Genomic DNA, 24,967 nt, shown 5'->3' with positions numbered 1-24,967 from the left:
CAATTCAGGGAAACTGAGGTGGATGTGTACTTTCAAACATTTGAACGGCTTGCCACTGGTCTGCGCTGGCCTAAGGCTATTTGGGCAACTTTAATGCAGAGTAAAGTGACCGGTAAGGCTCAGGAGGCGATAGCGGCCTTGTCTATGGAACAAAGTATTGACTATGAGGTGGTTAAGGCTTCAATCCTACATGCTTATGAATTAGTGCCTGAAGCTTACCGACAGAAGTTCAGGGACTATCAAAAAAACCATGAACTAACATTTGTGGACTTTGCCAGAGAGTTAAGCGTTCATTTTGACAGGTGGTGCAAAGCGAGCAAGGCCTCAGATTTTAACTCTCTTCGAGAACTTGTCCTACTGAATGCTTTTAAAAAGTGTGCTCAGAACGATGTGTGGTGTACCTAAATGAGCAAAAGGTTACCACATTGAGAGATGCATCAGTTTATTCTGGTGAGTATGTTCTGACACATTAAACTGTGTTTAGGCCATCTCCTGAGAAACCTCCTGTCGCTCCATCCTTTTCCCCATTACAAGCCAGGGCTCGTGCTAAAGAACGAGAGTGCTTTTATTGGCATAGAAAAGGTCACTTGGTAGTAAGCTGTCATGGTGCAGGGGCCAAACAAAAAGATAAGCAGACCCTCTCCCAGTTGGAGAAGAGGCTAAAAGCCGAGCAGGAAGGTCGCATCCTGGCTGAAAAACAGCTGGCTGACGCAAGGAAGAGGAAGAGGATGGAGGAGGCCACGGCTGCCAGGGTAGTGACTGCGGCTGCAGCTACAAGAGTGGAGTCCAACGATTCGCTGCGTGGTCGGGTTAGAGAGCTGGAGACTCGGTGCAAAAAGCTCAGCATGGACATGAAATCCAGGGAGGAACAGATTCGGGATCTGGAGGGCAAGTGTTAGGAGTTGCCCAAGTACAAGAAGAACGAGAAAGACACAAAAGTGCTGATGTCGGCGCTGTCTGCCATGAAGGAGAAGACTCTGCACCTGGAGAACAGCCTGAGTGCAGAGACCAGGATCAAGCTGGATCTGTTCTCTGCACTGGGAGACGCAAAGAGGCAGCTGGAGATAGCGCAAGGCAAGATCCACCAGAGGGAGAAAGAGATGGCAGATCTCAAGCAGAAGGTTTTTGACAGCTGTAAAGCTTTGCTCTCCAGTGCTCCAGTTTTGGCTGCTCCCAACTTTATGCAGCCTTTCAAAATAGAGGTTGGTCGAGTGTGGGTGAATTAATTGTGTGTGTGTATGGACATCTATTTTCAATGTAACCCAGACATAGCGACTTGTTTGAATGAAAAATTATGTTCATTCTTGTTGGTGGGCGTGTTATGTTCCACGTAGTGGTGGTTTGTTTTTTTTGTTTCTTCTTCTATTGTTTCTACAGGTCACACTCATTCACTGCCTCTGCTGCCAATCAACCGGTTCCTGTTCCCAGCTGCTCCTCATTTCACCTATTAATCAGCCAGCCAATCCCGGTCCACCATTCATCCTCCTATCCTGCTTAAAACCACCTGCTCACCACTGGATGAGGTTGATTATTTTTCTGCCATGCTGTGTGGAGCCTTAATAGACGCTACTTTGTTTTGTACTCATTTTTGTTAAACTCTTTGCTTAACTTGTGCCACCTGTTTTTTATACCTTTAAACTTTTGTAAGTATATGTTTAGTGTGCAGCCTAGTCTTGGGAAAGGTTAGACAGAGGCCTCTATACACTACACACGTAGGACTTGTTTGTGTATAAAGACACCAGGCTTAGTGGTGGCTGTCACCCTTGTAGGTTTTGGACCCCCTCTTTGGCTAGAGTAGGTAGGTAGGTTTTTGGTTTATGCTAATTAAATAGCTTTAGTTAGTCAGCTTACCTTTATTTTTTAGAGGTGTCTATTGGTATGTTTTGTTCATTTCTTTGACAGCACCTGTATTCCCAAGCTAGGCTAGAGTTGTGTCTTGTTGTTTTCAGTTCTTGGCTTCGGTGTCTTTAATTTACAACTCATTTGGGGTTTTTTTCTGTCTTGCCTCTGGTGAGGGCGGTCGCATTTTTTCCGCTCTCTCTTCTCCCAGCTTGCTCTCTTTGTTTTTGTCTTGTCTGAACTTTTTTGAAGCCTCTTTCTTTGCGCTGTCCTCAAATCAAAACATCAGACATGGAAATGATCAGCTGGACTCTCGACGCAATTGACAAAATCTTTTCGACGAGGAAAAGAGGTTCGGGGGAGCCTGGCTGCCCTGATGGAACCATTGCTGCGGGGTACGTGAGAGATTCCTGGGATAAATGGAGAATCATGTCCCTCTCAGTCCTTTCCATCGAGGACGTGGAAGACATCTACCTATTTGGAACCGTGATCGCGGGGCACCTGCTGATTGGACTGTGCATTGCTCTGGTGTATCGTCAAATTCGTAAGATGATGGCAGCCACTCAAGGAGCCCTAAGGCTGTTCGTCGCAATGGATGGTTTGGGCAGGGCTGTGGGAACACAGACTGTCGCGATTTCTGAACTGAATCGCAAGATAGATCACATCATGGAGAAGTTTGCTGAAAAGGAATATTGAATTGAATTTGAGAGCACCCAGCATGGACGAATAGAACAGACAAGTCATTGTTTTGTCTGCTCGCGGAAAACAAACATCCTAAGCTACGATTTGACTCCCTCGAATGGCCTTGACGCTGTGAAAACAGGACCAGGCTGTTCTGAAAAACACCCCCGAGGACAACTCAATGATGGAGGCTTTTGACCTCCCTCCCTCCTCAACGACACCTGGAGTCGAACTTTTGCAGATCGGCCTCAGTCTATAAAAAACCTTACATCATCACACCCAAGACAATTGGGAACACCCCCCCTCCCCCACTCCACACCTACAGCACCGCTTGTTTCCCCTCGGGTGATGGTCGGATGGCAGCGCTTCATAGCAGCGGTCGTCTTCCAGGGCCCCAACTCCCCGCCCCTCTGTTGCGAGTTTGTCGTGATTAAATGTAACGTGTTTATGTGTGCATTGCATGGAGTTTTTTTCCCACTCCAGACTAGGCCCCCTTAGGAGTCCAGTCTAGATTGTATTATTTTACTCATCTTTTTCCCCAGCGTTTTACCTTTTTCCTATCTTTTACGGGGCGCCTTGTGGCGACCCATCAGCGTTCCTGTTCTGTAACCCTGTACACTGTTTGTTTGTTTAATCTTGAACGGGTTTGGGCTGAAAACAAAGTTTTGTTGTATTTGTGCAATGACAATAAAGACCTATCTGATCTGATCTCATACACTTTTATGTTGCGTTCCCCTACGATCCCTAGACTCTGAGCCATCTGGGAACGTAATACTCATATACAAATTATGATAAAAAACTCGACTGACAACGCATATCCCCGCTAGACAACTTGTACTCTAACTCCCAAAATCCAGACGTTTATAAGGAAAGGCCCTCTCAAGATCCCAGTTCTTTAACAATGGCGATAAGGCTAGCAAACTACGAGCCCGTCAACTAAGTCAGATATAAACATCCAATTATTTTCCGCAGATTCAAACTGATTCAGGTATAACCAATGATGATGTTGAGACTCATAAAGTATTTAGGAATTGCTATGCATCCCTCTACTTATTTGCTCAATGTTCTACTCCTGAGATTGAAAACTTGTTTTCCAATTTAGACATCCTCTTGGTTGATCAGTCTGCTACGGTAGAATTAGGGAGACCAATTACTGTTTCAGAATTGAATGGTGCAATGTCGTCATTACAAAATGGTCAATCCCCGGAACCAAATTGATATCCTCCCGAATTTTTCAAAACATTTTGGCATAAGCTAGCCCCTATATTATTGGACATGTACAATGAATCGTTTAAATCCGGCCGCATTTTCGCAAACACTTAACCAAGCTTCATTTTCTCTCCTCTTAAAAAAAAGCAAAGAACTCTTATTATGCACCTCGTATCGTCCTATTAGCCTGTTAAATGCGGACTTCAAACTGTTGTACAAATTGCTGGCTTTACGTCTGGAAACTATTTTTCCTTCTATTAATGCAGATCAAACTGGGTTCATTCGGAATAGGCATTATTTTTCATATCTTCAATGTCTTTACAATATTTGTACAGTGTATATGCTTTTAACACTGAAAAAGCAGTGATATCTATGGATGCTGAAAAGGCATTTGACCGAGTGGAGTGGAATTATCTATTCTATGTACTGGAGAGATCGGCTTTGGTAACAGTTTTATTTTATGGCTTAAACTCCTTCATTACCCTGTCAGGACAAATAATATTCAATCCGAATATTTTCGCATCCATTGTTCTACACGGCAAGGTTACCCCCTCAGTCCATTGCTTTTTGCTGTTGCCATTGAGCCTTTGTCAATAGTGCTTCGTACTAACCCACTTATTACGGGCATATGTAGACACAATGTGCAGGTGAAAGTCTCTCTCTATATGGATGACCTCCTTCTGTATTTTTTTCAGACCACTCTGTCTTGGTCCTGGCTACCTTGAGTACCCTCAAGCATTTGGACATTTGTCTGATTACAAACTAAACTAAGGTAAAAGTGAAATATTTCCTATAAATTCTGCTGCTAAAAAATATCCTGTGCACAATTTTTGCTTTAAAATTGCCTCGCAAAGTTTCACATACTTGGGCGTCCAGATGACACTTATGTTTGCAGAACTTTCTAAAGCCAACTTTGTTCCACAATTGTCCAGAATCCAGAGAGATGTTGATTGCTAGTCCCTACCTAACTTATCTACAGTGGCTCGTGTCAACTCTATTATAATGAATATATTTATTCGATTTTCGTATCTGTTCCAGTGCATAGCACGTTTTCTCCCTCACTCCTCCTTTCGTAAATTATATAATCAGATTTTAGATTTAATTTGGAATTAAAAAAAGACATACAGGTTCAATAAATATCTCCATATCAACAGGAACAACGGAATAAAAGTTGAAAAATGCTTTGACAGTGTTTTATATTTAAAGATTGCTGTTTCGCTCATTTGTCAATCAAAAAGGGATTCAGCCGGACAGGCCATCAAATCATCATGTGGAAGCCCGGCAATCCCCCTTTCGATCACCCTGAGATGTATATAAAAGTTTTGAAAAAAGTATTGTATGAATTACTTTCCCCAAGTAATTAATTACATCTATTAAATAATTATTTTGATAGTAATTAATATACTTTTTTGGGAAAGTAACAAGTAACTGTAATTAATTACGTTTTTAAAGTAAATTTCCTAACACTGCCCATCTTACACAAATAACTCGAACTTTGCTGTGGGCTTTTGTAATATCCGCTGTTAGCTAAACTTCGCTGTAATATACAGCGGCAAACACTGAGCGCATGAGCTCGATAAATTCTGACCGGTCTACACAGTTACATTAGTTCTACTTTGTAGTTACAAATCTCACCCTCATTAATCGAAAAATGTAACAGCGCAATTAATGTTTATGCATTTATTGTGAATAAATGTAACGTTCATATATTTCTAGGAAACGGCATTGTTTACAAGGTTTAACTGGTGGTGGGGGCGTGGCCAATGAAATGTTATCATATAATTTGCAAATTTGTCGATGATGCATAGATATATATTTTTTAATGCTAAAAAATAATTTACATACATTTAAAAACAAGTATGTGTTATTAGTATTAACATATTTTTGTTATATTGTTTTACTCTATTTTTATAATTGTTATTATTGTACAAAGTAGGGTTGTCCCGATACCAATAATTTGGTATTTGGTATAATTTGAGAACGTCTCCCCTGTGCTCCTTGACTACAGTCTGTACCGGAGCAGAACAGCAAGACAGGTGTAACAACATCATCATTACCTGTCACTTTTTAAACTCCTTGTGCAGATCTGAATGCTTATTATTTAAATGTTTACCTAAGTTTGAAGCAAAGGAGGTAATAGTAATCACCACATTTGGTGTTTTAAAGCAAAACTTGTAGCGCGTCACCTTTACCGTTAGTTTTGAAGCCCAAATACCTCCATATTGCGCTTCACGCACCCCCTTTATTAACCAGCAGAATTGTCTTTATTTGCCATTCTTCCTCTCCAAGATGTTATTGCTTGTATGCACTTTGTGTGGGCGTTTTGACACACTCAACATCATGCGCCTCGGCTCTGTCACCGCCACACAGCGGCATTCAGATGAAATGGCAGCGTTTTATATTTTAAGATTGCAGCTGACTCTAAACAAAAGTTAAACGCAATTTCGTCAATGAAATGCAAGCACAAAAGAATATATTTGACCACTTTGTTATATTTTGTCAGTCAGTCTTTAGCAACCGCTACTGCTGTATATCTGGCATCACATGTTAAAACAATGCCGCGGGTAAGAGAAGTCGGCAAGTCAGATCCATAACTTCAGGACAAGGATTGGCTCTGAGGGAAGGGTGGGTCTGGCTCGAGTGCAAAACAGGGCTGTGCGCATCCCGCTGCTGGAGAGCCCCATCGTCCAAGCCACCAGCCGCTGGGGCAAAGGTACGGCAAAAGCGGATGGGATCTTACCGCCGAGGCTCCAGACACTCGTGTGCGTGCGTCTTACTTACGGTTGAAGTTTTTCTGTGGCCACATTTTCTGTGCATCTCTAGTCAATAGTGCTTAAATAATATAGACTATATATCTATTTATACAATATATTATTTTAACTTGTTTCTAAGTTTTAAAAAAAATCAACATTTTTAAGGTGTGGCGGCTTTAATTTAGACGTGGGCCCACGCCACGATCAGACACATATAGGGGAAACCCTGTATACCGTTGGAGGTGTTCTTGTATTTTTTGGTGCAAAACAGTGTAATGTTGAGCCAGTGACATAGAGCACCTTTACTTATGTAAGGCGTACCTTTCAGGGTGATCCAGTATTGTTTCCACTTGCGACGTGTCACCAGCTCCAGCTTCCTGTCTTTCTGCAGAGTCACGAGAGGTTTAAAATATAGCCATCCAGCCCGTCTGACTACACCCTGTTCCTTTTCGAACAGCAGGTCCAGCTGCTCCAGGGAGTCCTCTGCAGACTCACTGCTACTTTCCCCCTCGTCTTCGCCTGTGGAAGGGTCTCTTTTCTCGCTTCCTCCCTGTCCACTGTCCATCTCCAACTCCCTCATGAAGTTCTTATAAATGTTCTGGCGGAGGGCATCATTGGTTGGTTGGTGAATAGCTCCTGATGATTGGGTACTAGGAAGGGCTGGGTGCCATAAGAGGCTTGAGGCCTGAGCAGGGGAGCTGGTGTCTGCAGTCAGGCCAACCACGCTGTCAAAGACATCTGGCATGTCCTGGTGGATGGTATCCTGGCAGGGCAAACAATGCAAAGGTGAGATGTGTAAACTAGAAACAACAAAGGCAACATCATGAAATACCATTACAAAAATTTAAGTTCGCAAGTTAATTTCTTCTTATTTATAATTTCATAAAAATGTCACCTTGTTAGCCCCAAGGCATACGCACAGTTCCCTATGTGTGTCAAACCTTGTGAGCTTAAAAATGGAACAAAACTCAAACTGTGCTCTTTTCAATTAGCCGCAAGGCACTGCAAAGTTGAAGAGGAACTTTTGAAAATGCATAGTCAAACTACCCAAACCTACTTCAAAGACTGCAACAGCAGTGGCTTGATACTTTGGTAGGCTGGGAAAGTGGGGCAAATTTCCTGTGACAGCACCTGGGGAGGTCAGAACCCTCTAGGCTCAGACAGTTTCACATCAGTTAGGGCCTCGAGTGGCTTCCCAATTCCACAAAACACTTAATGTAATTGGCCTCCTAAATTCTAACAGTGCCAACCCATACTTGACTAGATTGCTGCATAGAATGTGACACAAGCAAACCATTGGAGCACTGTCAACACAAGATTTACAGTATGTGACTACATGTTCATTCTCTGACTTGATTTGCTCTCATGTATGTACCACTCTGTTCGTAATGGAAAATAATGGCAACATTCTGCCTTGTTGATTTGAGTGGATTCCACTAATCATTATTTGAAGTTCTGACACCAGAAATGTCATAGATCAGGATTACTCATGTAGAATGGAAGAAAACACTCACACCTTTCACCTCGCCCTAATTTTTTTTTTTAATGCAGGCCGTGCAGGATCTATTTCACATGTGTTTCTAATTAGGGATAGGTTGACAATGTAACATTTAAACCCACAAACAAAGCTCCGGTAAAGAGAAGCTAAATGAGAAGTCAAAGTAGGGCTGGGCGATATGGCCTTTTTTTAATATCTCGATATTTTTAGGCCATATCGCGATACACAATATATATCTCGATATTTTGCCTTAGCCTTGAATGAACACTTGATACATATAATCACACCAGTATGATGATTCTATGGGTCTACATTGAAACATTCTTGTTCATACTGCACTAATATACTGTATGCTCATTTTAAACTTTTAGGCAGAGAAGGAAATCACAACTAAGTCAATTCACCAAAACTGTATTTATTAAACTGTTATTAAGCAGTGGCACAAACATTCATGTCATTTCCAAAACAGAAAGTGCAAGATTGTCAGAGACATTTTAAAACAAGCTATTAGTGCACTTTTGTGCATGGTGTCACTAAGTGTCAAATAAAAATGAGCTGCATAATAGGAAATCAAATAGTGTTCGTCCTTCGCTATGTGGTAGGTTCCTGCGAACATGATTTCATTTTGTTGTTGACTCTATTTTTCATACGGTGTTGATCTGGAAATGTTTGCCTCGGCATTTTGATGGTGTGGGCGTGTGGCACTGAATGGAGATGTTGACATGCGGAGTAAGCACTCTTCATTCTCTAGCAGGTGACTTTTCAAATTATGCTACATATTAGCAGTAATGCTACTTTTTGTAGAAACGCTTTTGCCCCACACTTGACAAATTACAGTTGTCTGTTCGACATATTCCCACTTGAAGCCAAACCACCGCCAGACGATGGACCCCCTGCTGTTTTTCTTGGGAATTAATTCTTCCTTCATTTGTTACCAGATTCGCACCTTCTTACTCCCGTATTACCACTCGCACCACAGCTAACGTTACCCATGCCGCTACCTCTCTGCTCCGCGAGGGCGTATACGTATGTGACGTATGACGTGACAGTATGTGACGTATGTAGAAGGTGGGCTTGCTGTCTGTGAGAAGGAGACACAAGAAGGAGTGGGAAGAGCCTGTCGTGTAATGCCAGCTGCTAGAAGCAACTGCGTGAGAACGTATACTCGAATATCACGATATAGTCATGTTCTATATCGCACAGAGACAAACCCGCGATATATGGCGTATATCGATATATCGCCCAGCCCTAAGTCAAAGTTAACCATGCACTGTATTTCAGTGAACAACAAATTATAGTGACAAAATACTGCCAGTTAGATTTGGCATGGAAAAAAAATTGACATTGTAGAAAAAGTTGTTTTGGCATCAAAACAATTTTTGGCAACAAATAAATACAAACTTCGAAGAAAATGGTGGATATGTTTAGAACAATGACATGTTTCCAATGCAAATCTTCATATTGTTGCACACTGTTGTTGTTTTTGTGTGTTTCAGAGGTTCTTATTTTAACTTTTCCTTTTTTGAAAAATATGCATTTTTAAGTTACCCACAGGGTTTCCCCTACATCTGGGGTCAGCTACCCATGGCTCTAGAGCTGCATGCTGATCTTTAGCGCCACCTTAGGCCCTGTCTACATTAAGCCAGATAACTCCTTAAACAAATCATTATTTAGCCTGAGCATCATGTCAGCCACACTAAACCATCGTTTAAGGTCCCCTCTTGGATAATTTTTTACACGAGTAAGTGTGCCATGTATTTCTTGAATCTCCGGCTCTTAGCCTTGTATGGACTCATCGATCGTTTACAAACTGATTTCAGAGAGGAAGTGACGCCAGAAAGACCGCGCCCTACACAGGAAGTGATGTCGGAAAGAACGCGCCACAGCCAGCTTCATAACAACCTGTTTCCCCTCTTAGGTAAACACTAGAAAGATGGAGGCGAGTCATCCAGACATGCCGTGTTCCCCTTCCTCTACATGTACAGACGCTTGTGGAAATCACACATAATACCTTAAAAGAAAGCGATTGCAGCTATTTTGGATACAACACGTCTGCGACGGCAAGAGAACTTTTGAATGTCGAGGTCAGCTGTGATTCTACTTACCGAAAAACTTTGCTCATTTGTCGAAGGAGAGACAACGAGAATGCGAGCTCCTGTGGATGTGATAAAAAAAAGGTAGTGTGTGCTTTGTATTACCTGGCCGCAAGTGAAGACTACGGAAAAAAATTGAATGCATTTGGACTGGCAAAGCAGACTTTATCAGTTATTGTCTGCCATGTACCTGTATGTTGCAGACTCAACGTCTAGGCCCAGAGTATATAAAGTCACCAAAAACGAATGGACAATGAAGGTGAAAGCAAAAGAGTGAGGAGTGTCCTGACCAGATATCTAGATCCCTAGATTGATTATTGTCAAATGTTATTTGTCACATTGTGTACTTTCACGTGTTTATTAAAGATCTGAGTAATTTATGATGGCTCAGGTGTGGATCACTACAATAGGGCCCACAGCACACTGGATTCCAATTAATTGAAATACCACAACACTGGATATTGTTCAGATAAGTTCAATTTAAGAACTTGCACACAAAGCAACATTGGAGGTGAGTATGACGTGTGCATTTTCCGCGCATGCGTATTACATCGCGTTGCGCCGGCTGACGGAGGGAGGGTGGGGGTCTTAAATGACCATTATGTGTGTGTGGACAAGGATCAGGTTAGGTGGGATTTACCCTGGATAACCTTAGTGTAAACGGGGCCTAGTATACTTTATATACTCTGGACCTAGACGTTGAATCCGCGACACACATGGCGGACAATAACTGATACAGTCTGCTTTGCCAGTCCAAAAGCATTCATCGTTTTCCATAGTCTTCCCTCGTCAGTCAGGTAATACAAAGCACACGCATTCTTGTGACTCTCCTTCGACAAATGGACAAAGTTTTTCGGTAAGTAGAATCACAGTGACCTGGACATTAGAAAGTTCTCTTGCAGTCTAAAAAGTGTTATATCCGAAATAGCTGTAATCGCTTTCTCTTAAGGTATTCATGTGTGATTTCCACTAGCGTCTGTACATGTAGAAGGAGAAACACGGGCATGTCTGGATGACTCGCCTCCATATTTCCAGTGGTTAGCTCCGAGTTACGAAACCCCTTTATTATGAAGCCGGCTGTTGCGCGTTCTTTCTGACGTCACTTCTGGTGTGGGGTGCTGTCTTTCTGGCGTCACTTCCTCTCCGAACTCAGTTTGTAAACGATCAATTAGTCCATACAAAGCTAAGAGCCGGAGATTCAAGAAAAACACGGCGCACTTACCCGTGTAAAAATTTGTCCGAGGAGGGGAATCTTAAACGCTGGTTTAATGTGGCTGAAACGGGGCTTAGACTAAATAATTATTCGTTGAAGGGGTTATCCGGCTTTGTGTAGACATAGCCTTAGTGGCTCTCTGGAGCTTTTTCAAAAATGTATGAAAATGGAAAAAGATGGGGAAAAAATATATGTTTTGTTTTAATATGGTTTCTGTAGGAGGACAAACATCACACAAACCTTCTAAATTGTTAGACATCCCAATGTTTATATTGCACATGCTTCCCTGATGAGAGTATTTGGCTAGCGCAGTTTTGTCATACTAATTTTGGCAGACCTTGAACGCACCATAGTTTTACTTTCTCCGACGCTGCCACAGAAAGACGTGTTTTATGCCACTCTTTCTCTGTCTCATTTTGTCCACCAATGTTTTATGCTGTGCGTGAATGCACAAAGGTGAGCTTTGTTGATGTTATTCATTTGTTAGGAGTGCTAATCAGGCATATTTGGTCAGTGCATGACTGGACTGCAAGCTAATCGATGCTAACATGCTATTTCGGCTAGCTGTTTGTACATATTGCATCATTATGAACGATCATGAAAGAAATATTCAAAATGAGATGGAGTGAATTTATACACTCTTAAGAAAAATATTTTTTTATTGATTTAAACTTTTATTTATCATCACCAAGACGTTACTGCTTGCTCCAACCTCACTTCATTTGACACTCACGTTATTTAGAGAAGAAAAAATTAGAGGCACATGATGTCTTTACATCTGAGGGGTCCACCAATTAAACATTAATCCGTGAAAGTCAAAGTTGGACTTATTCGTGCATCGGTAAGTAACGTATTTGATTGGCATAACGAGTGCCGTGCTGCTGTGATTGTGACGCTAATGAGAAAAATAATATGTTTGTTTGCAGTTGATTTCCTGCTCTAATGTTTAATCTCATCAACAATTCATGTCTGCAGTTGTTTTTATGGTGTGAAGTTCATATTTTGCCTCATTATTTAGCTATAAATGTCCCTGTTGTTCAGCAATGTTTGCTCGCGAGATCAAGACTCAGTATGCTGTTGAGCCTACGAGATATTTATTCATCTAGTTTATTAATACTATTAAGGATATTTTCTTGATGATAACAAATATCACCAAATGCGCCATGATGTGGTCATCTGTGTCAAATAAAGCACTTGCCTTTCCTGCACAACAACAACTAAGCTTTTAGTTTCTGTTATTAAATGGACAATAAAAATACAGTGGATTGGACCAATAATCACAATATTTATTACTAGGACTCAACATGACGTTAGTTTATTTGTACAACCAGGTCTTCTTAGTTATACTTTGGCATAGCAACCACAAAATAACATAATCTAATACGATCTCTTGTTCTTTTCTAACGTTTAATTCTGCTCTAACACTACTAATACAGCAGAGAATAAACTCAATTGCATCACAGAAAGTTTCTCAAACAAATCAAATGTTCAAACAAACATTTTACAACGTGGTCGCTGCAGACACGAGCATTGTCCAAATGTATACCACAAGATGATGAAAGTTATATTTTTAACAGCCATTTCCTTCGATGCTCTTTAGTTTTTTTCCCTGCAGGGTTTCCCGCAGCGCTTTGTTGTTAAGGGGGCCGCCTTAACAACAAAGAGCCACCGCCTAAACTAACGTCTTAACAAGCTGCTCCACTTCGTACTGCCTCTGTCAGTACATCTCTGCAGCACCCAGCATTGTCCCACCCACAGAACCATCTGATTGGTTACACGCAGTGCGGTAACAGCCAATCAGCAGTGCATATTCAGAGCGCATGTAACAGCCAATCAGCAGTGCGTATTCAGAGCGCATGGAGTCAGTGCTCCTGCGGTGTGGTGAGCAGATAGGTGTTTAGCAGGTAAGCATCAGGCAGCGGACTCCCCCCAAATTATAATAAACACCTCCCAGTCAACTACTAGTAACATCACTATGAGCCCGTTGACGTTCTTGAAACATAAGCGGCAGCTCAGCTCGCACGCAGTCCTTGAGGTGAAGGCTAAAACTGGCTCAGGTCAGAGGAGTATGTCACCAAAAAACCACAATCGTAATTTTTATATCAAAGTTTGGTTTAACTGAGCGTCCCTATATTTTAAAGAGTAATTGTTTTTGTGTGAATTAATTTAGCCTGAAGTTCTAAACATTGCGTTTTTTTGGGCAGCACCAACAAAATGGCTGTAAAACTAAACCCATGCTGAAGAGTCAACCCCACCCCTCCTCCAATGTTAATGAATGATTTATGGCTGTTCTGGCTATTACATGATGTAGATTACTGCCACGTTTACTGCATTAAAAAATTAAATCTTGCTGACAGGAATTGGTGTTCAGTCATTTACTATAGTTAGGTTTCAGGTATCATTTAATGACACATAATGCAAATGGGAATGTCGTATGTTATTTTGACTTGACCATTGTGCTTTACTCTTTAGTGACGAATATGCATCTATTAATGATTTCATTCTTGCCAATACCATGTTTATCTGTCTAACACAGTGGTTCTTAACCTGGGTTCGATCGAACCCTAGGGGTTCGGTGAGTCGGCCTCAGGGCTTCGTGGTCAAGACACACCCGACTCATCGTGTAAATAAAAACTTCTCCCTATCGGCGTATTATGGATACCCCCCAAACAATGTTCCCTCTAATTTTCCATCTGATTTGCAGGTGTGTAATTTGTTGTGAGTTCATGCCCTGTGTTGGTTTTGAACAAGGTGATGTTCATGCACGGTTCATTTTGTGTACCTGTAAAAAAAAACATAACTTTGTCTTGAATTTGAAAAAAAATTAACATTTTATTTTTCACTAAAGAAATGTTCGGTGAATGTGTATATGAAACTGGTGGGGTTCGGTACCTCCAACAAGGTTAAGAATCACTGGTCTAACTAATTTGCCTTTCAAATATTTTTTATTGCTCAAAAAAACTGAGTTATATTTTCTTTAAATCAGTATTACTTGTGAAGCTTCACGACTTGGTGACTTGACTAAATCAATGAAAGACATTGAAGCTGCTTTTCTATGGAGCCAAAACACTGCTAGTACGATTAGGTACCCCCCAAAAAATGACATTGTAGAAAAAGTTGTATTGGCACCGAAACAAGTTTTGGCAATAAATGAATACAAACGTTGAAATAATATAATATTTTTGCTGAAATTATTTTTATATCATGACAAGTTTTCAGTGCCAATCTTCATATTTCTGAACACTGTTTGTTTTTTGTGTGTTTAACAGGTTTTTATTTTCAACTTTTCTTATTTCACATTCGCTTCTCTTTTTTACGGTTTCGCCTCTCTTTTTTTACAGTTTTAAATTATTGGCAGGGTTTTGACGTGGAGGGGCGGGTGCCTGTGGGCAGGGTTTTGACGTGGAGGGGCGGGTGCATGTGGGCAAGGCTTACAATATGTTTACCCGGAAGCAGTTTTACTATACTTTGGCTTGTAGGTAATACACCGTAGAAAAAGACAGAAGGAACGAGGGGGTCTAAAACAAGTTAAAAAATATTTCAAAATATAATATTATGAAGCAAAAAGGTTTGTTTTTCATTTATTTAAGTTATCTTTCAGGTTTTTTTGTATCATGCTCAAAGAGAAATCTTGTATTTTTAAACATAATATAGTAAACTACTTTATTTTTTTTTTTGACTATTTCCCAAACTTATAAAGCACTTTGGTCAACTTTGTTACTTTCAAAAGTGGTTTTATATATGTTGTATATTTTAACAGTTGGAGGTTGTTAGGATATATTCATGGTATTTATAAAATGTTAGGCTCTCCAGGGGGAAGAAAAAGAAGAACCACACAGAGCTTGCTCAAAAGTACGATAGTCAAAAGTCTCGTATTTTAACACTAATGTATTTGTTTACTTGATAACAAATTAAAGTAATATAATGTTTTGTAGCCCCCAGAAGAAAACACACAAAGGCCAAAACTATTGTAAACTTTTATTACGGTAACAAACGGCTATGGCTGGGTTGCATATGACGTAATATCCGTTTTTCTTCTTCGCGGCTTAATTCACACGATGGTCAAGCAGCTTCAGTGTAGCATTACAACAAGTGAGAGTGAGTGTAGAGTTTGAGCAGAAAATGCCGTATTGCTGTTCTGTTCTTGGGAGTTCCAATCGTTCACATAGAGAGATAGGAAAGAGCTTTCATAGAGTCCTGAATGAAGTGGTTCATTAAGAAAATAAAGTCAGGGCAGTGTTTCCCCCAGAAAATGTGTTAGTTAAGGTGGTGTCTCTCCAGGGGACAGGCGGACGGGCGGGGTGGGTGTAAGGAACAGTGTAACTCGGCCTGTCGCCATCACTATCACGTCGCCACCTCATCGCTGCCACCACAGCCTAGGGGGGCAATAGACTACAGACTGTGGTGGAGTAGGCCGGCTTTGTCGCGTGAAGAAGCCTACAATTATTGGTTGTGTTTTCCACTCCATTTGCTGAATGGCGATATATATCGATATTTTTTCCGTAAAGTAAAAACAAAACACAAAAGAGTCCTACTTACCTGAGATACTAAGTGTAGAGGCAGGGATTTGTTTCTCACTTGTCACCTGGGATAGTGGGTGTGGCTACGTGTGTGAGTGTGTGGGCGGAGTGTGTGTGCGTGTGTGGGGCTGAATGATTGCTGAATGAATAACACCTGCACCTGCCTGGGAATCCTTTTGTCTTGTATAGAGAGAGAGTGAGGTAGGGTGCCGTTACTTCTGTTGACCGCAACAGGCTATCTTTTTCCATCATAGTCTGGTCCATATAGTCCTGCAAATCCATCTGCATGTAATGTATTGTGTTTAGGGAAAATAAATCACCCTCAAAACTGCAGTAATGACTTTATGTTGCATCCTCGGACCCAGCGTGTCAGACAGAGCCCTGCTTTCTACTCTCAATGACTAATTTGTTTCTGATAGTCACACAAGACTAAGTATGTCATTATTATGACTTAGTAAGTCAATATTTTGACAAAATAATGACTTACTAAGTCAAATTAATAAGCGTTTGCAATAAGCGTTTGAAAAAAAGAGTTAAAAGTGGGGCCAAATGCTGACATATGCTCAACTCATCATGCTCAATTTATTACAGCATTTGGGAAGCCTGTAGTTGATTTTTATTATGTAAATGTTATATTTTTATCAACATGTGATAGCAGGAACCCTGCCATTCAAAACTAGGCTGCTACATTACTAATGATTAATGTAATAGCAATAGGAGAGACTATTCATCCCTGAACACCATGGAGTTCATGTAGGCTTTATGATGCAGTTACATTATTATATCAACTATCAGAGACAGCTTCAGGAAACTCTTCATTTAACATAATGTCGTTTTTTGCTGCTTCAACACAGCTCAATCAACACAGAAAAAGGTCATGTGAAATAACTTAGTTGTTAACTGTAGGTCAATAATGCTTGTCTTTCTCTCAGACAGACACACGCATGCACGCACGCACGCACGCACGCACGCACGCACGCACGCACGCACACACACACACACACACACACACACACACACACACACACACACACACACACATTTTTATCGGATGCCTGCTTTGTGTTAACCGCACGGTGGTGTTTGAACATAGCAATATTTTACTGTTTGCATAACACACATATTCCATTCTTACAGTCTACATGAACTACAGTGTGATGATTATTCAGAATGTCATGTAATACTATTTGTAGTAAATCCACCCAGAAATGGTCATTATGGAAACTTAAACAGTTGTACTTCATTAAATCAATAAGCACTATTCATCATTTCCATGTCATCCTAAAAAAGGCCAGAAAACAAACAAAGCTGGCTGCCTTATAAAGGCCATCTTCTGCCCAGTCTGACATCTGGCGTTATGATGCTAAAGACCAGAGGAATTGTCCAAGGTAACCGTTACCCTTGTCAACACGAAACTGTTCATGGGCCTGTTAACCTTTTCTATTAGTCTTGTTTAAGCCATCACTCTGCAACAAGTTATGAGAGACATACAGAGAAAAGAAGAACACACAAAAGAACCAATTAAAGCTATAATTACCTGAGACTTCCTTTTTTTGCGACTGAGGCTGCCAGTCCAGTCACTGAAACGTCGAATGTGGTTTTTGATATAAGCTTTTTTATGGTAGCCAAACTCCGATCCAGACCGCTTCCGATGCTGTTCATGGTTGGGATACTGGTCCAAATCTTCGCTCATGGTGTGAGCTTTGGGCCTTCGACAGGGCAAGGTGTATGACGAATACTGGCGAGCCTCAAGGCTTCCCTCCTCCAAGTGAACATCCAAGACTGAAGCAAGGGAGGCTCGATTTGGCTGCTGGCCAATTGGAACCTCCTCTAAATGGGAGGACAGGTCTTTGGCTATGGGGAAGGTAGCAGCCATTGCAGAGTCCTTGTAGAGGCCTCCAGTGGACAAAGAGGATGGCTGTTCGGTCAAAGAGTCATGTTGGTGGATGGGGGAGTGCACTGGTGGCCTGATGGCAGAGCAGGGTTGATCCTGTTCGCAAAGTTCTGTGCTGGCACCCCAGGGAGAATCATACCAAGAACCATCGGAGCTGAGAGAGCTTCCTTTACTGGTTCTAGCAGTTGAAGAGGTAGAGGCTGGTGGGGGACCACTGCTGTGACCATCAGGCTCACTACTGCCAGAGCCGGGCAGACTAGAAGTAGAGGGTGAGTCCAAATTAGCAGAGAACTTTAGGAGTTGTACAGGACCAGAGACTTCATCCAGGAGGAGATCACTGTCTGAGGTATTGGTGAATTCCACTCTCAGACTACCATCCTTCTTGATCACAACTCGTGGGCTATTAGGTTTCACTAAAACCTGCTCTTTGTCTCTTTGACTATTCAGAGTGTAGCCATTGAGCTCTGCACCATAGGGGTTATCTTCAAAGTCATCAGACACATGCCGCCTGCGTATTCCACATCCAGTCGAGCGATGCCAGCGATGCTCATTCGGGCTGCCCCTCACTCCCCTTGAGGCATAGTCACTTTGACGGGCAGAATAAGGCTGTCTGCTTTTTGGAGGGGAGAGACAACCTCGGCTGACACATTTGGCCTTGTACCCTGAGCTCACTGGTGCACTTCTCCACCATTCGTGAGCTGACAGAGGGTCGTCTGTGGCTGACCCGATCTTCAGCGAGTATGGTTTCTGTGTCCCAGAGAAGCCAAAGCTGGTGGCTTTGAGGCCGTGAATGCTGTACTGGCTTTCAGAATTTCCCATTGCTGCCTGAAAAGGAAAATTAACATGAAGTCAGTGAGTTTATGCAGGTGGAAAGATAATGGTGCCCACTGTATATATGACATAATGCCTAACTCATCCCCTCTATACTGAATAATGAAGACATTCCTGCACACCTTGCATAGCAGTTACATTTAAATAGTCTCTTTCCTGAGTAAAATGGAAGCAGGTATAATATATTCCATCTGTTTTACAATCACACTTTCCCAGGCTGGACGGTTTCCATTTTATGCCATTATTCCAGAGAAAAGCGAGACAAACAATCTTAATGCTGTCATGGTTGTTATTATGTTCATAACACTCAATTAGTGACAGTATATTGTGACCAAGCAGCTTTTATTGTAGGTCTGATTTTACAACACTTGAAATAATATAACAACCACTGTCAGTCGTGGATTTTTTCATGCGACAGGATTAGGGATGATCCGATCAGGGTTTAATGCTGCCGATACTACCATCCATTAGTGAGATTGGCCAAAACCAATACAAATCACATGTATTAACAACTGAAGATTTTTTTAAATGTGTTTATGGTGCGTTCTGATGATAGTTTAACAATAACAACACAATATTTAAACTGGTTCCCTATTCTCTTTTATTACATACAATTGTTTGAGCAAAGCAATTAGTGCACAATACCTAAACAAAAGTAAAAACTACTGTGTACTACTAACTTAAATTATTTGGGTTTTTGCCCTCAAAGTTCTCCTGTGTCCAGGGGATTATTGCCTTAGTTTGTAAACATGAACAAAAACTACAAAACTGGATTTTGAGAAAATAAAAATATCGACCCTAATCACTCTAGTATTGCTCATATACAGAAACTCCCCTTGGTATCGACACTAACAATTTATGGATCGATTCACCATCCTCTTATATGTCATGTACTGACTGCAACATTGCTGACACACCAACAGTTGTTGTTATATTAACTTCACTCTATACTCTTATTAATCTACTTGTTAGTCAACTGTTAATAGCTGCTTACTTTCTGTTGCAAAGCGGTTTAAGTTTGCGAAGCAATTATTTATTGGTGTTGTTTTAAGTGAGCTTAGCGGTTAGCTTAGCTACTTGCTTGCTTTTGGTGTGTAACATGTTTAGCCTCGTCCTCCTGTGATAATATTACTGATAATGATATATAAGATACTAAGAAATTAGGTTTATTTTCCATCATATAGGTGATTATTATTAGCTTAGGGGAGTGGCTACACACTGTGTATGGATACACATAATTAGGTGTTAGTTGCTTGTCAGCCGGGGGACTAAAAATGCATATAGTGTCAGCCAGAAAGGATCAGCGTTTGTGATGGGCAATAAAAGGCATTAATCGGCAATGGCGATCATGTAGCTGTACGATACTGGCCAATCGAAAGGCATCCACCCTTCCATCTTTTTCCACATATCCAAAGTCGGGTCGCGGGGGCAGCAGCCTAAGCAGAGAAGCCTAGACTTCCCTCTCCCCAGCCACGTCATCCAGCTTTTACCGGGGGATCCCGAGGTGTTCCCAGGACAGCTAAGAGACATAGTCGCCCTAAGTGTCCTGGGTGTTCCGCGTGCCCTCCTACTGGTTGGATGTACCCTAAACACCTCCACAGGGAGGCTTTAGGGGAGCATCCTGACCTGACGTTAGAACCACCTCAGCTGGCTCCTCTTGATGTGGAGGAGCAGCGGCTTTACTCTCAGCTCTTTCCAAAAGCCAGAGCTTCCCGCTCTATTTGTAAGAGACAGCTCCGGCACCCGACAGAGGAAACTCATTTCAGCCACGTGTACCCGTGATCTTGTCCTTTCGGTCATAACCCAAAGCTCATGACCATAGGTGAGGACAGGAACGTAGATCGAACGGTAAATTGAGAGCTTTGCCTTTCGGCTCAGCTCCTTCTTCACCACGACGGATCAATACAGGGTCCGCATCACTGCAGATGCCGCACTGATCTGCCTGTAGATCTCATGATCCACTCTTCCCTCACTCGTGAATAAGACTCCGAAGTACTTGAACTCCTCCAATTGGGGTAAAATCTTCTCCCCAACCCAGAGATAGCACTCAAACCTTTTCCTAGCGAGAACCTTGGACTCAGGCTTGGAGGTACTTATTCTCATCCCAGTCACTTTCTTTCTCTTTCTTTCTTTAGTTTATTTCGAACATGAACACACTTACATCTTAATACGTCACACAATTTCATATCATTTCATTTTACATCATGCCCGAAAAGGAGTAGGAAGAAGCAAAGCTTATTTAATCCTACCTATTTCCCACTTCAAAGCGTTTACAATGATATAGAATCATTTACTGACCTTTTTATATAATAAAATAACATCTATGAATTAGTATACACAACAGTTTTATAATATGTAATTAATTAATTCAGTCATTATTAACATACTGAGATGAAGAATATATTATTTTTAATAAGGTTAGAAGTATTTCTCATAATTCTTCTTCTTTGTACTTTGTAAGCACTATTATTTTGAACAACCTCTTAAACTGGATCATATCAGTACAATTTTTAACTTCTTTACTTAATCCATTCCATAATTTGATTCCACATACTGATATGCTAAAAGTTTTAAGTGTTGTATGTGCATATAAATGTTTTAAATTATTTTTTCCTCTAAGGTTATATTTCTCCTCTTTAGTTGAGAAGAATTGTTGTACATTCTTTGGTAGCAGGTTATATATTGCTCGATTGCGAGCCGATCAAGTGAGAGCTGAAGTTCCAGCACAGATGAAACCAGCAGGACCACATCATCTGCAAAAAGCAGAGACCTAATCCTGCAACCACCAACCCAGATTCCTTCAATGCCCTGACTGTGCCATACCAGCCAAATTTGAAATTCAAAAAGCCTAGTAACCAGGGTCCAGCAGGCCCCGGCAGGTCCAGGACAAAGTCCTGGAGGGGGGTGCAGGAGGGCGAAGGTCCCCGACGCAAAATTAATTTCAGCATTCAGATAGGTTAGATTGTGGCTAAAACCTTCACATTTGTCATAATCAGAGGCAACTTTTGACACACAAAAACACTGCAAAAATGTGTCTAAATTTAAGTATTTAAAAAACTAAATAAAAAGACAGGGTGATATGACTATTTACAGTACTGGTGGGATAATAATGATAGATAATGATGCATATTATTTTTCAATAATTATGTAATTTATAAAAAAAAATTGTTATCCTTACTTGAGCATCCATCCATCCATCCATCCATTTTCTACCGCTTATTCCCTTCGGGGTCGCGGGGGGCGCATGCAAAATGTAATCATTATTGAACTTACTGTGTTATAATAAATCTATGCAGTCTGAATTGAAATCATCTCAGCTTGAAGAACATACATGTAATTTGTATTTGATTATTTGAATAATGACATCAGAGTAACTGACATAGGTACATAAATACAAAGTTAAAACGTATAGTACAGTGAGGTTACCATAATAGATGTCTTCAAAACTATGATTTTTTTTAAATTAAATTACTGTAGTTCTCAAAAAAAAAAATTCATAAAACATATTAATAATGTTGCAATATTTCAACATGCTACTCTATGGAAATAATATTATTGTCTGAATATCAAAATAAGAAAAATAAATAATAAAAAATTACCTATGATTTTAAAATAATATTATGTTAGTTACAAAATAAGGGAGAGGAAATTATGCATCTACTAAATTAATTCAGTTTTAGTGCGCATTTCCCTACTTACCAACAATGAACACTGAAGGAGACGTTTCCGTGATGAAAGCGGCAACTCCTTTCTTCAATGCCAACATTACTGCAGCATAAAGTGCAGTTTGTGTAATTTTCTCCTTTTCTTGAATGGATAATTATTCCTGGATAGGCTTTGGAATATTCTTTGGAATATTTATTTTTGGTTTAAGACTCGTTCTGCGATTTTTCTCCAGCTGATTCCATGACCGTCCATTCGGTTGAGAACAATGGCGATTTGGTGCCTAGCATACGGAATCGCTCGACAGGAAGTTATCAGAGCAGTGCCGATTATTTCGCGATTTCATTAATAAACATTTTTTAAAGGATTTTTAAGTTAATAATTTTTAATGGAAAACCGTAGTTTTTACCACTGCAGCTGTAAACCGGAATGGATTATCAAAAAACATACTCATTACGGGAAAACCGTAGTTGTTGGCAAGTATACTGTGCCTAGAAATTCCGTCCATAAAAGTTATGAACAGAACTGGTGACAAAGGGCAGCCCTGGCAAAGTCCAACCCTCATTGGAAACGGGTCCGACTTACTGCCTGCAATGCGTACCAAGCTTTGACACTGATCATACAGGGAACAAACCGCTACAATCAGGCGGTCAATACCCCATACTCTCTGAGCACTCCCCACAGGACTTCCCGAGGGACACGGACGGCTGAATGCCTTCTCTAAGTCCACAAAGCACATGAAGACTGGTTAGGCAAACTTCATCCACCCTGGAGGATCATGCAGAGTATAGAATTGGTCCACAGTTCCACGACTCGTCATATTCACGTCTTTGGATAAGCACACAATATGTAAGATATGCCACGTTATTAGATATTTTAAAATGATTCATTTGTGTGCCATCTGTGCTTCACAAATATATATAATGTGTATGATTTATAGTGTTCTAATGCAGTCAAATTCTCCCCACTAGTGTTGATCTGATATCAATAATTTGGTATTGGTACCAAAATGTAGTTTGATACTTTTCAAAATAAAGGGCACCACCAAAAATTTCATTATTGGCCTAATTTGAACAGAAAATCTTATGATACATCAAACCAGAGGTGGGTAGTAACGCGCTACATTTACTCCATTACATCTACTTGAGTAACTTTTGGGATAAATTGTACTTCTAAGAGTAGTTTTAATGCAACATACTTTTACTTTTAGTTGAGTATATTTATAGAGAAGAAACGCTACTTTTACTCCGCTCCATTTATCTACATTCAGCTCGCTACTCGCTACTGATTTTTATCGATCTGTTAATGCACGCTTTGTTTGTTTTGGTTTGTCAGACATACCTTCAAAGTAGGATCTATCGCATGCCTGCGTTTCACCAATCAAATACAGTCACTGGTGAAGTTTGACTCCGTTTCACCAATCAAATGCAGTCACTGGTGACGCTTGACTCCGTTTCACCAATCAAACAGAGCCAGGCGGTCACATGATTAACAAGCCTAAGCTTACATGAACTCAACGTCAAATTTGAGGAAGCACATTGCGGTAAGTAACCTTAGTAGACATTTTGGCTGTCACTGTAGGCTGATGTTAGCTTCCCTGCTATGAATCACTGTCAAATGTACATCGTGTGGGGACATTTATTAACGCACTGCAGCTTCATAGACACACACACACACACACACACACACACACACACACACACACACACACACACACACACACACACACACACACACACACACGCACAGTCGCACACACACACATACACACACGCATGCATAGAAACACCAATCAGTGTGTTCCCAGGTGCAGCCCACACCTATCAGTTTATGGTTTGCGTAAAGGCTAACTTTTTATTTTCCTTTGTAATCTCTGCCTACTGAGCCTATGGTGCTGTTAAGTTATTGTGGCTCAATTTGCGTTAATTTTTTTTAATGTTAATGTATTATTATTTAATATATATTATTGTTTTAGTTGCTTAAGAGTTGTTCCTGGCTTTGAATTTGCTCATTGCTATTTTTTAAGGTTTTGTGCATTATATGTTGCCGTCATCATTAAACGAACAGGTTACTCATCAGTTACTCAGTACTTGAGTAGTTTTTTCACAACATACTTTTTACTTTTACTCAAATAAATATTTGGGTGACAACTCCTTACTTTTACTTGAGTAATAAATCTCTAAAGTAACAGTACTCTTACTTGAGTACAATTTCTGGCTACTCTACCCACCTCTGCATCAAACATGTGTTTCTTATTGCACTCAAAAAAATATTTTAGAACTAAATCGGCATTAAAAAAACAGTGAACATACAGGCATGTAAGCACCCTTTGAGAAAAAAGAGGACAATTGAAAATAAAAAAGAGGAACATTTCTATCAGCAAAAAGCGCTGCCATGCAAATCCCAAAATAACATTTTGAAAATCAAGACTACATTTCCTGCAATTGGGTGCATTTGTACACTTTTTTTTACCTTTAGGTTTATTTTTATCCACCAACCTCTTTTGGTTGCCTTTTAGACACATGTCCCGTGTAATTGGATCACAGAATATTTACTAAATCATTTACTAACATTATTATCATTGAAAATGTAATGTAAAATTCTTTAACATACATGCAAAGAACTCAGAAAACATTTCTCATTTGGCAACTCTATCCTTTAGCAACGCACCCTTGGGCAATATACTTCCGGTGTTGTGACCCCTGTTTACAATCCATTGATTGATTGATTGATTGATTGATTGAGACTTTTATTAGTAGGTTGCACAGTGAAG

The 24,967-nt window shown here is 40.6% G+C and overlaps 1 protein-coding gene across 5 annotated transcripts in view; it reads right to left on the bottom strand.

Annotated features, from left to right (window-relative positions):
- The window catches only part of LOC133646480 (rho guanine nucleotide exchange factor TIAM2-like), a 229,218-nt gene that overhangs the window by 120,677 nt on the left and 83,574 nt on the right, over positions 1 to 24,967 (bottom strand). For all 5 annotated transcript variants that reach the window (XM_062041868.1, XM_062041873.1, XM_062041870.1 and 2 more), the window contains exons 3-4: positions 17,344 to 18,525; positions 6,804 to 7,245 (exon numbers count right to left, since the gene is read on the bottom strand). In XM_062041868.1, coding sequence (XP_061897852.1) covers positions 6,804 to 7,245; positions 17,344 to 18,519 — 1,618 coding nt within the window. In that variant the 5' untranslated portion in view covers positions 18,520 to 18,525. The remainder of the gene's footprint in view (positions 1 to 6,803; positions 7,246 to 17,343; positions 18,526 to 24,967) is intronic.

This window comes from Entelurus aequoreus, linkage group LG03 (assembly GCF_033978785.1).
Source record: "Entelurus aequoreus isolate RoL-2023_Sb linkage group LG03, RoL_Eaeq_v1.1, whole genome shotgun sequence".
Classification (NCBI taxonomy): domain Eukaryota; kingdom Metazoa; phylum Chordata; class Actinopteri; order Syngnathiformes; family Syngnathidae; genus Entelurus; species Entelurus aequoreus.
This window is presented reverse-complemented; position numbering and strand designations above follow the sequence as displayed.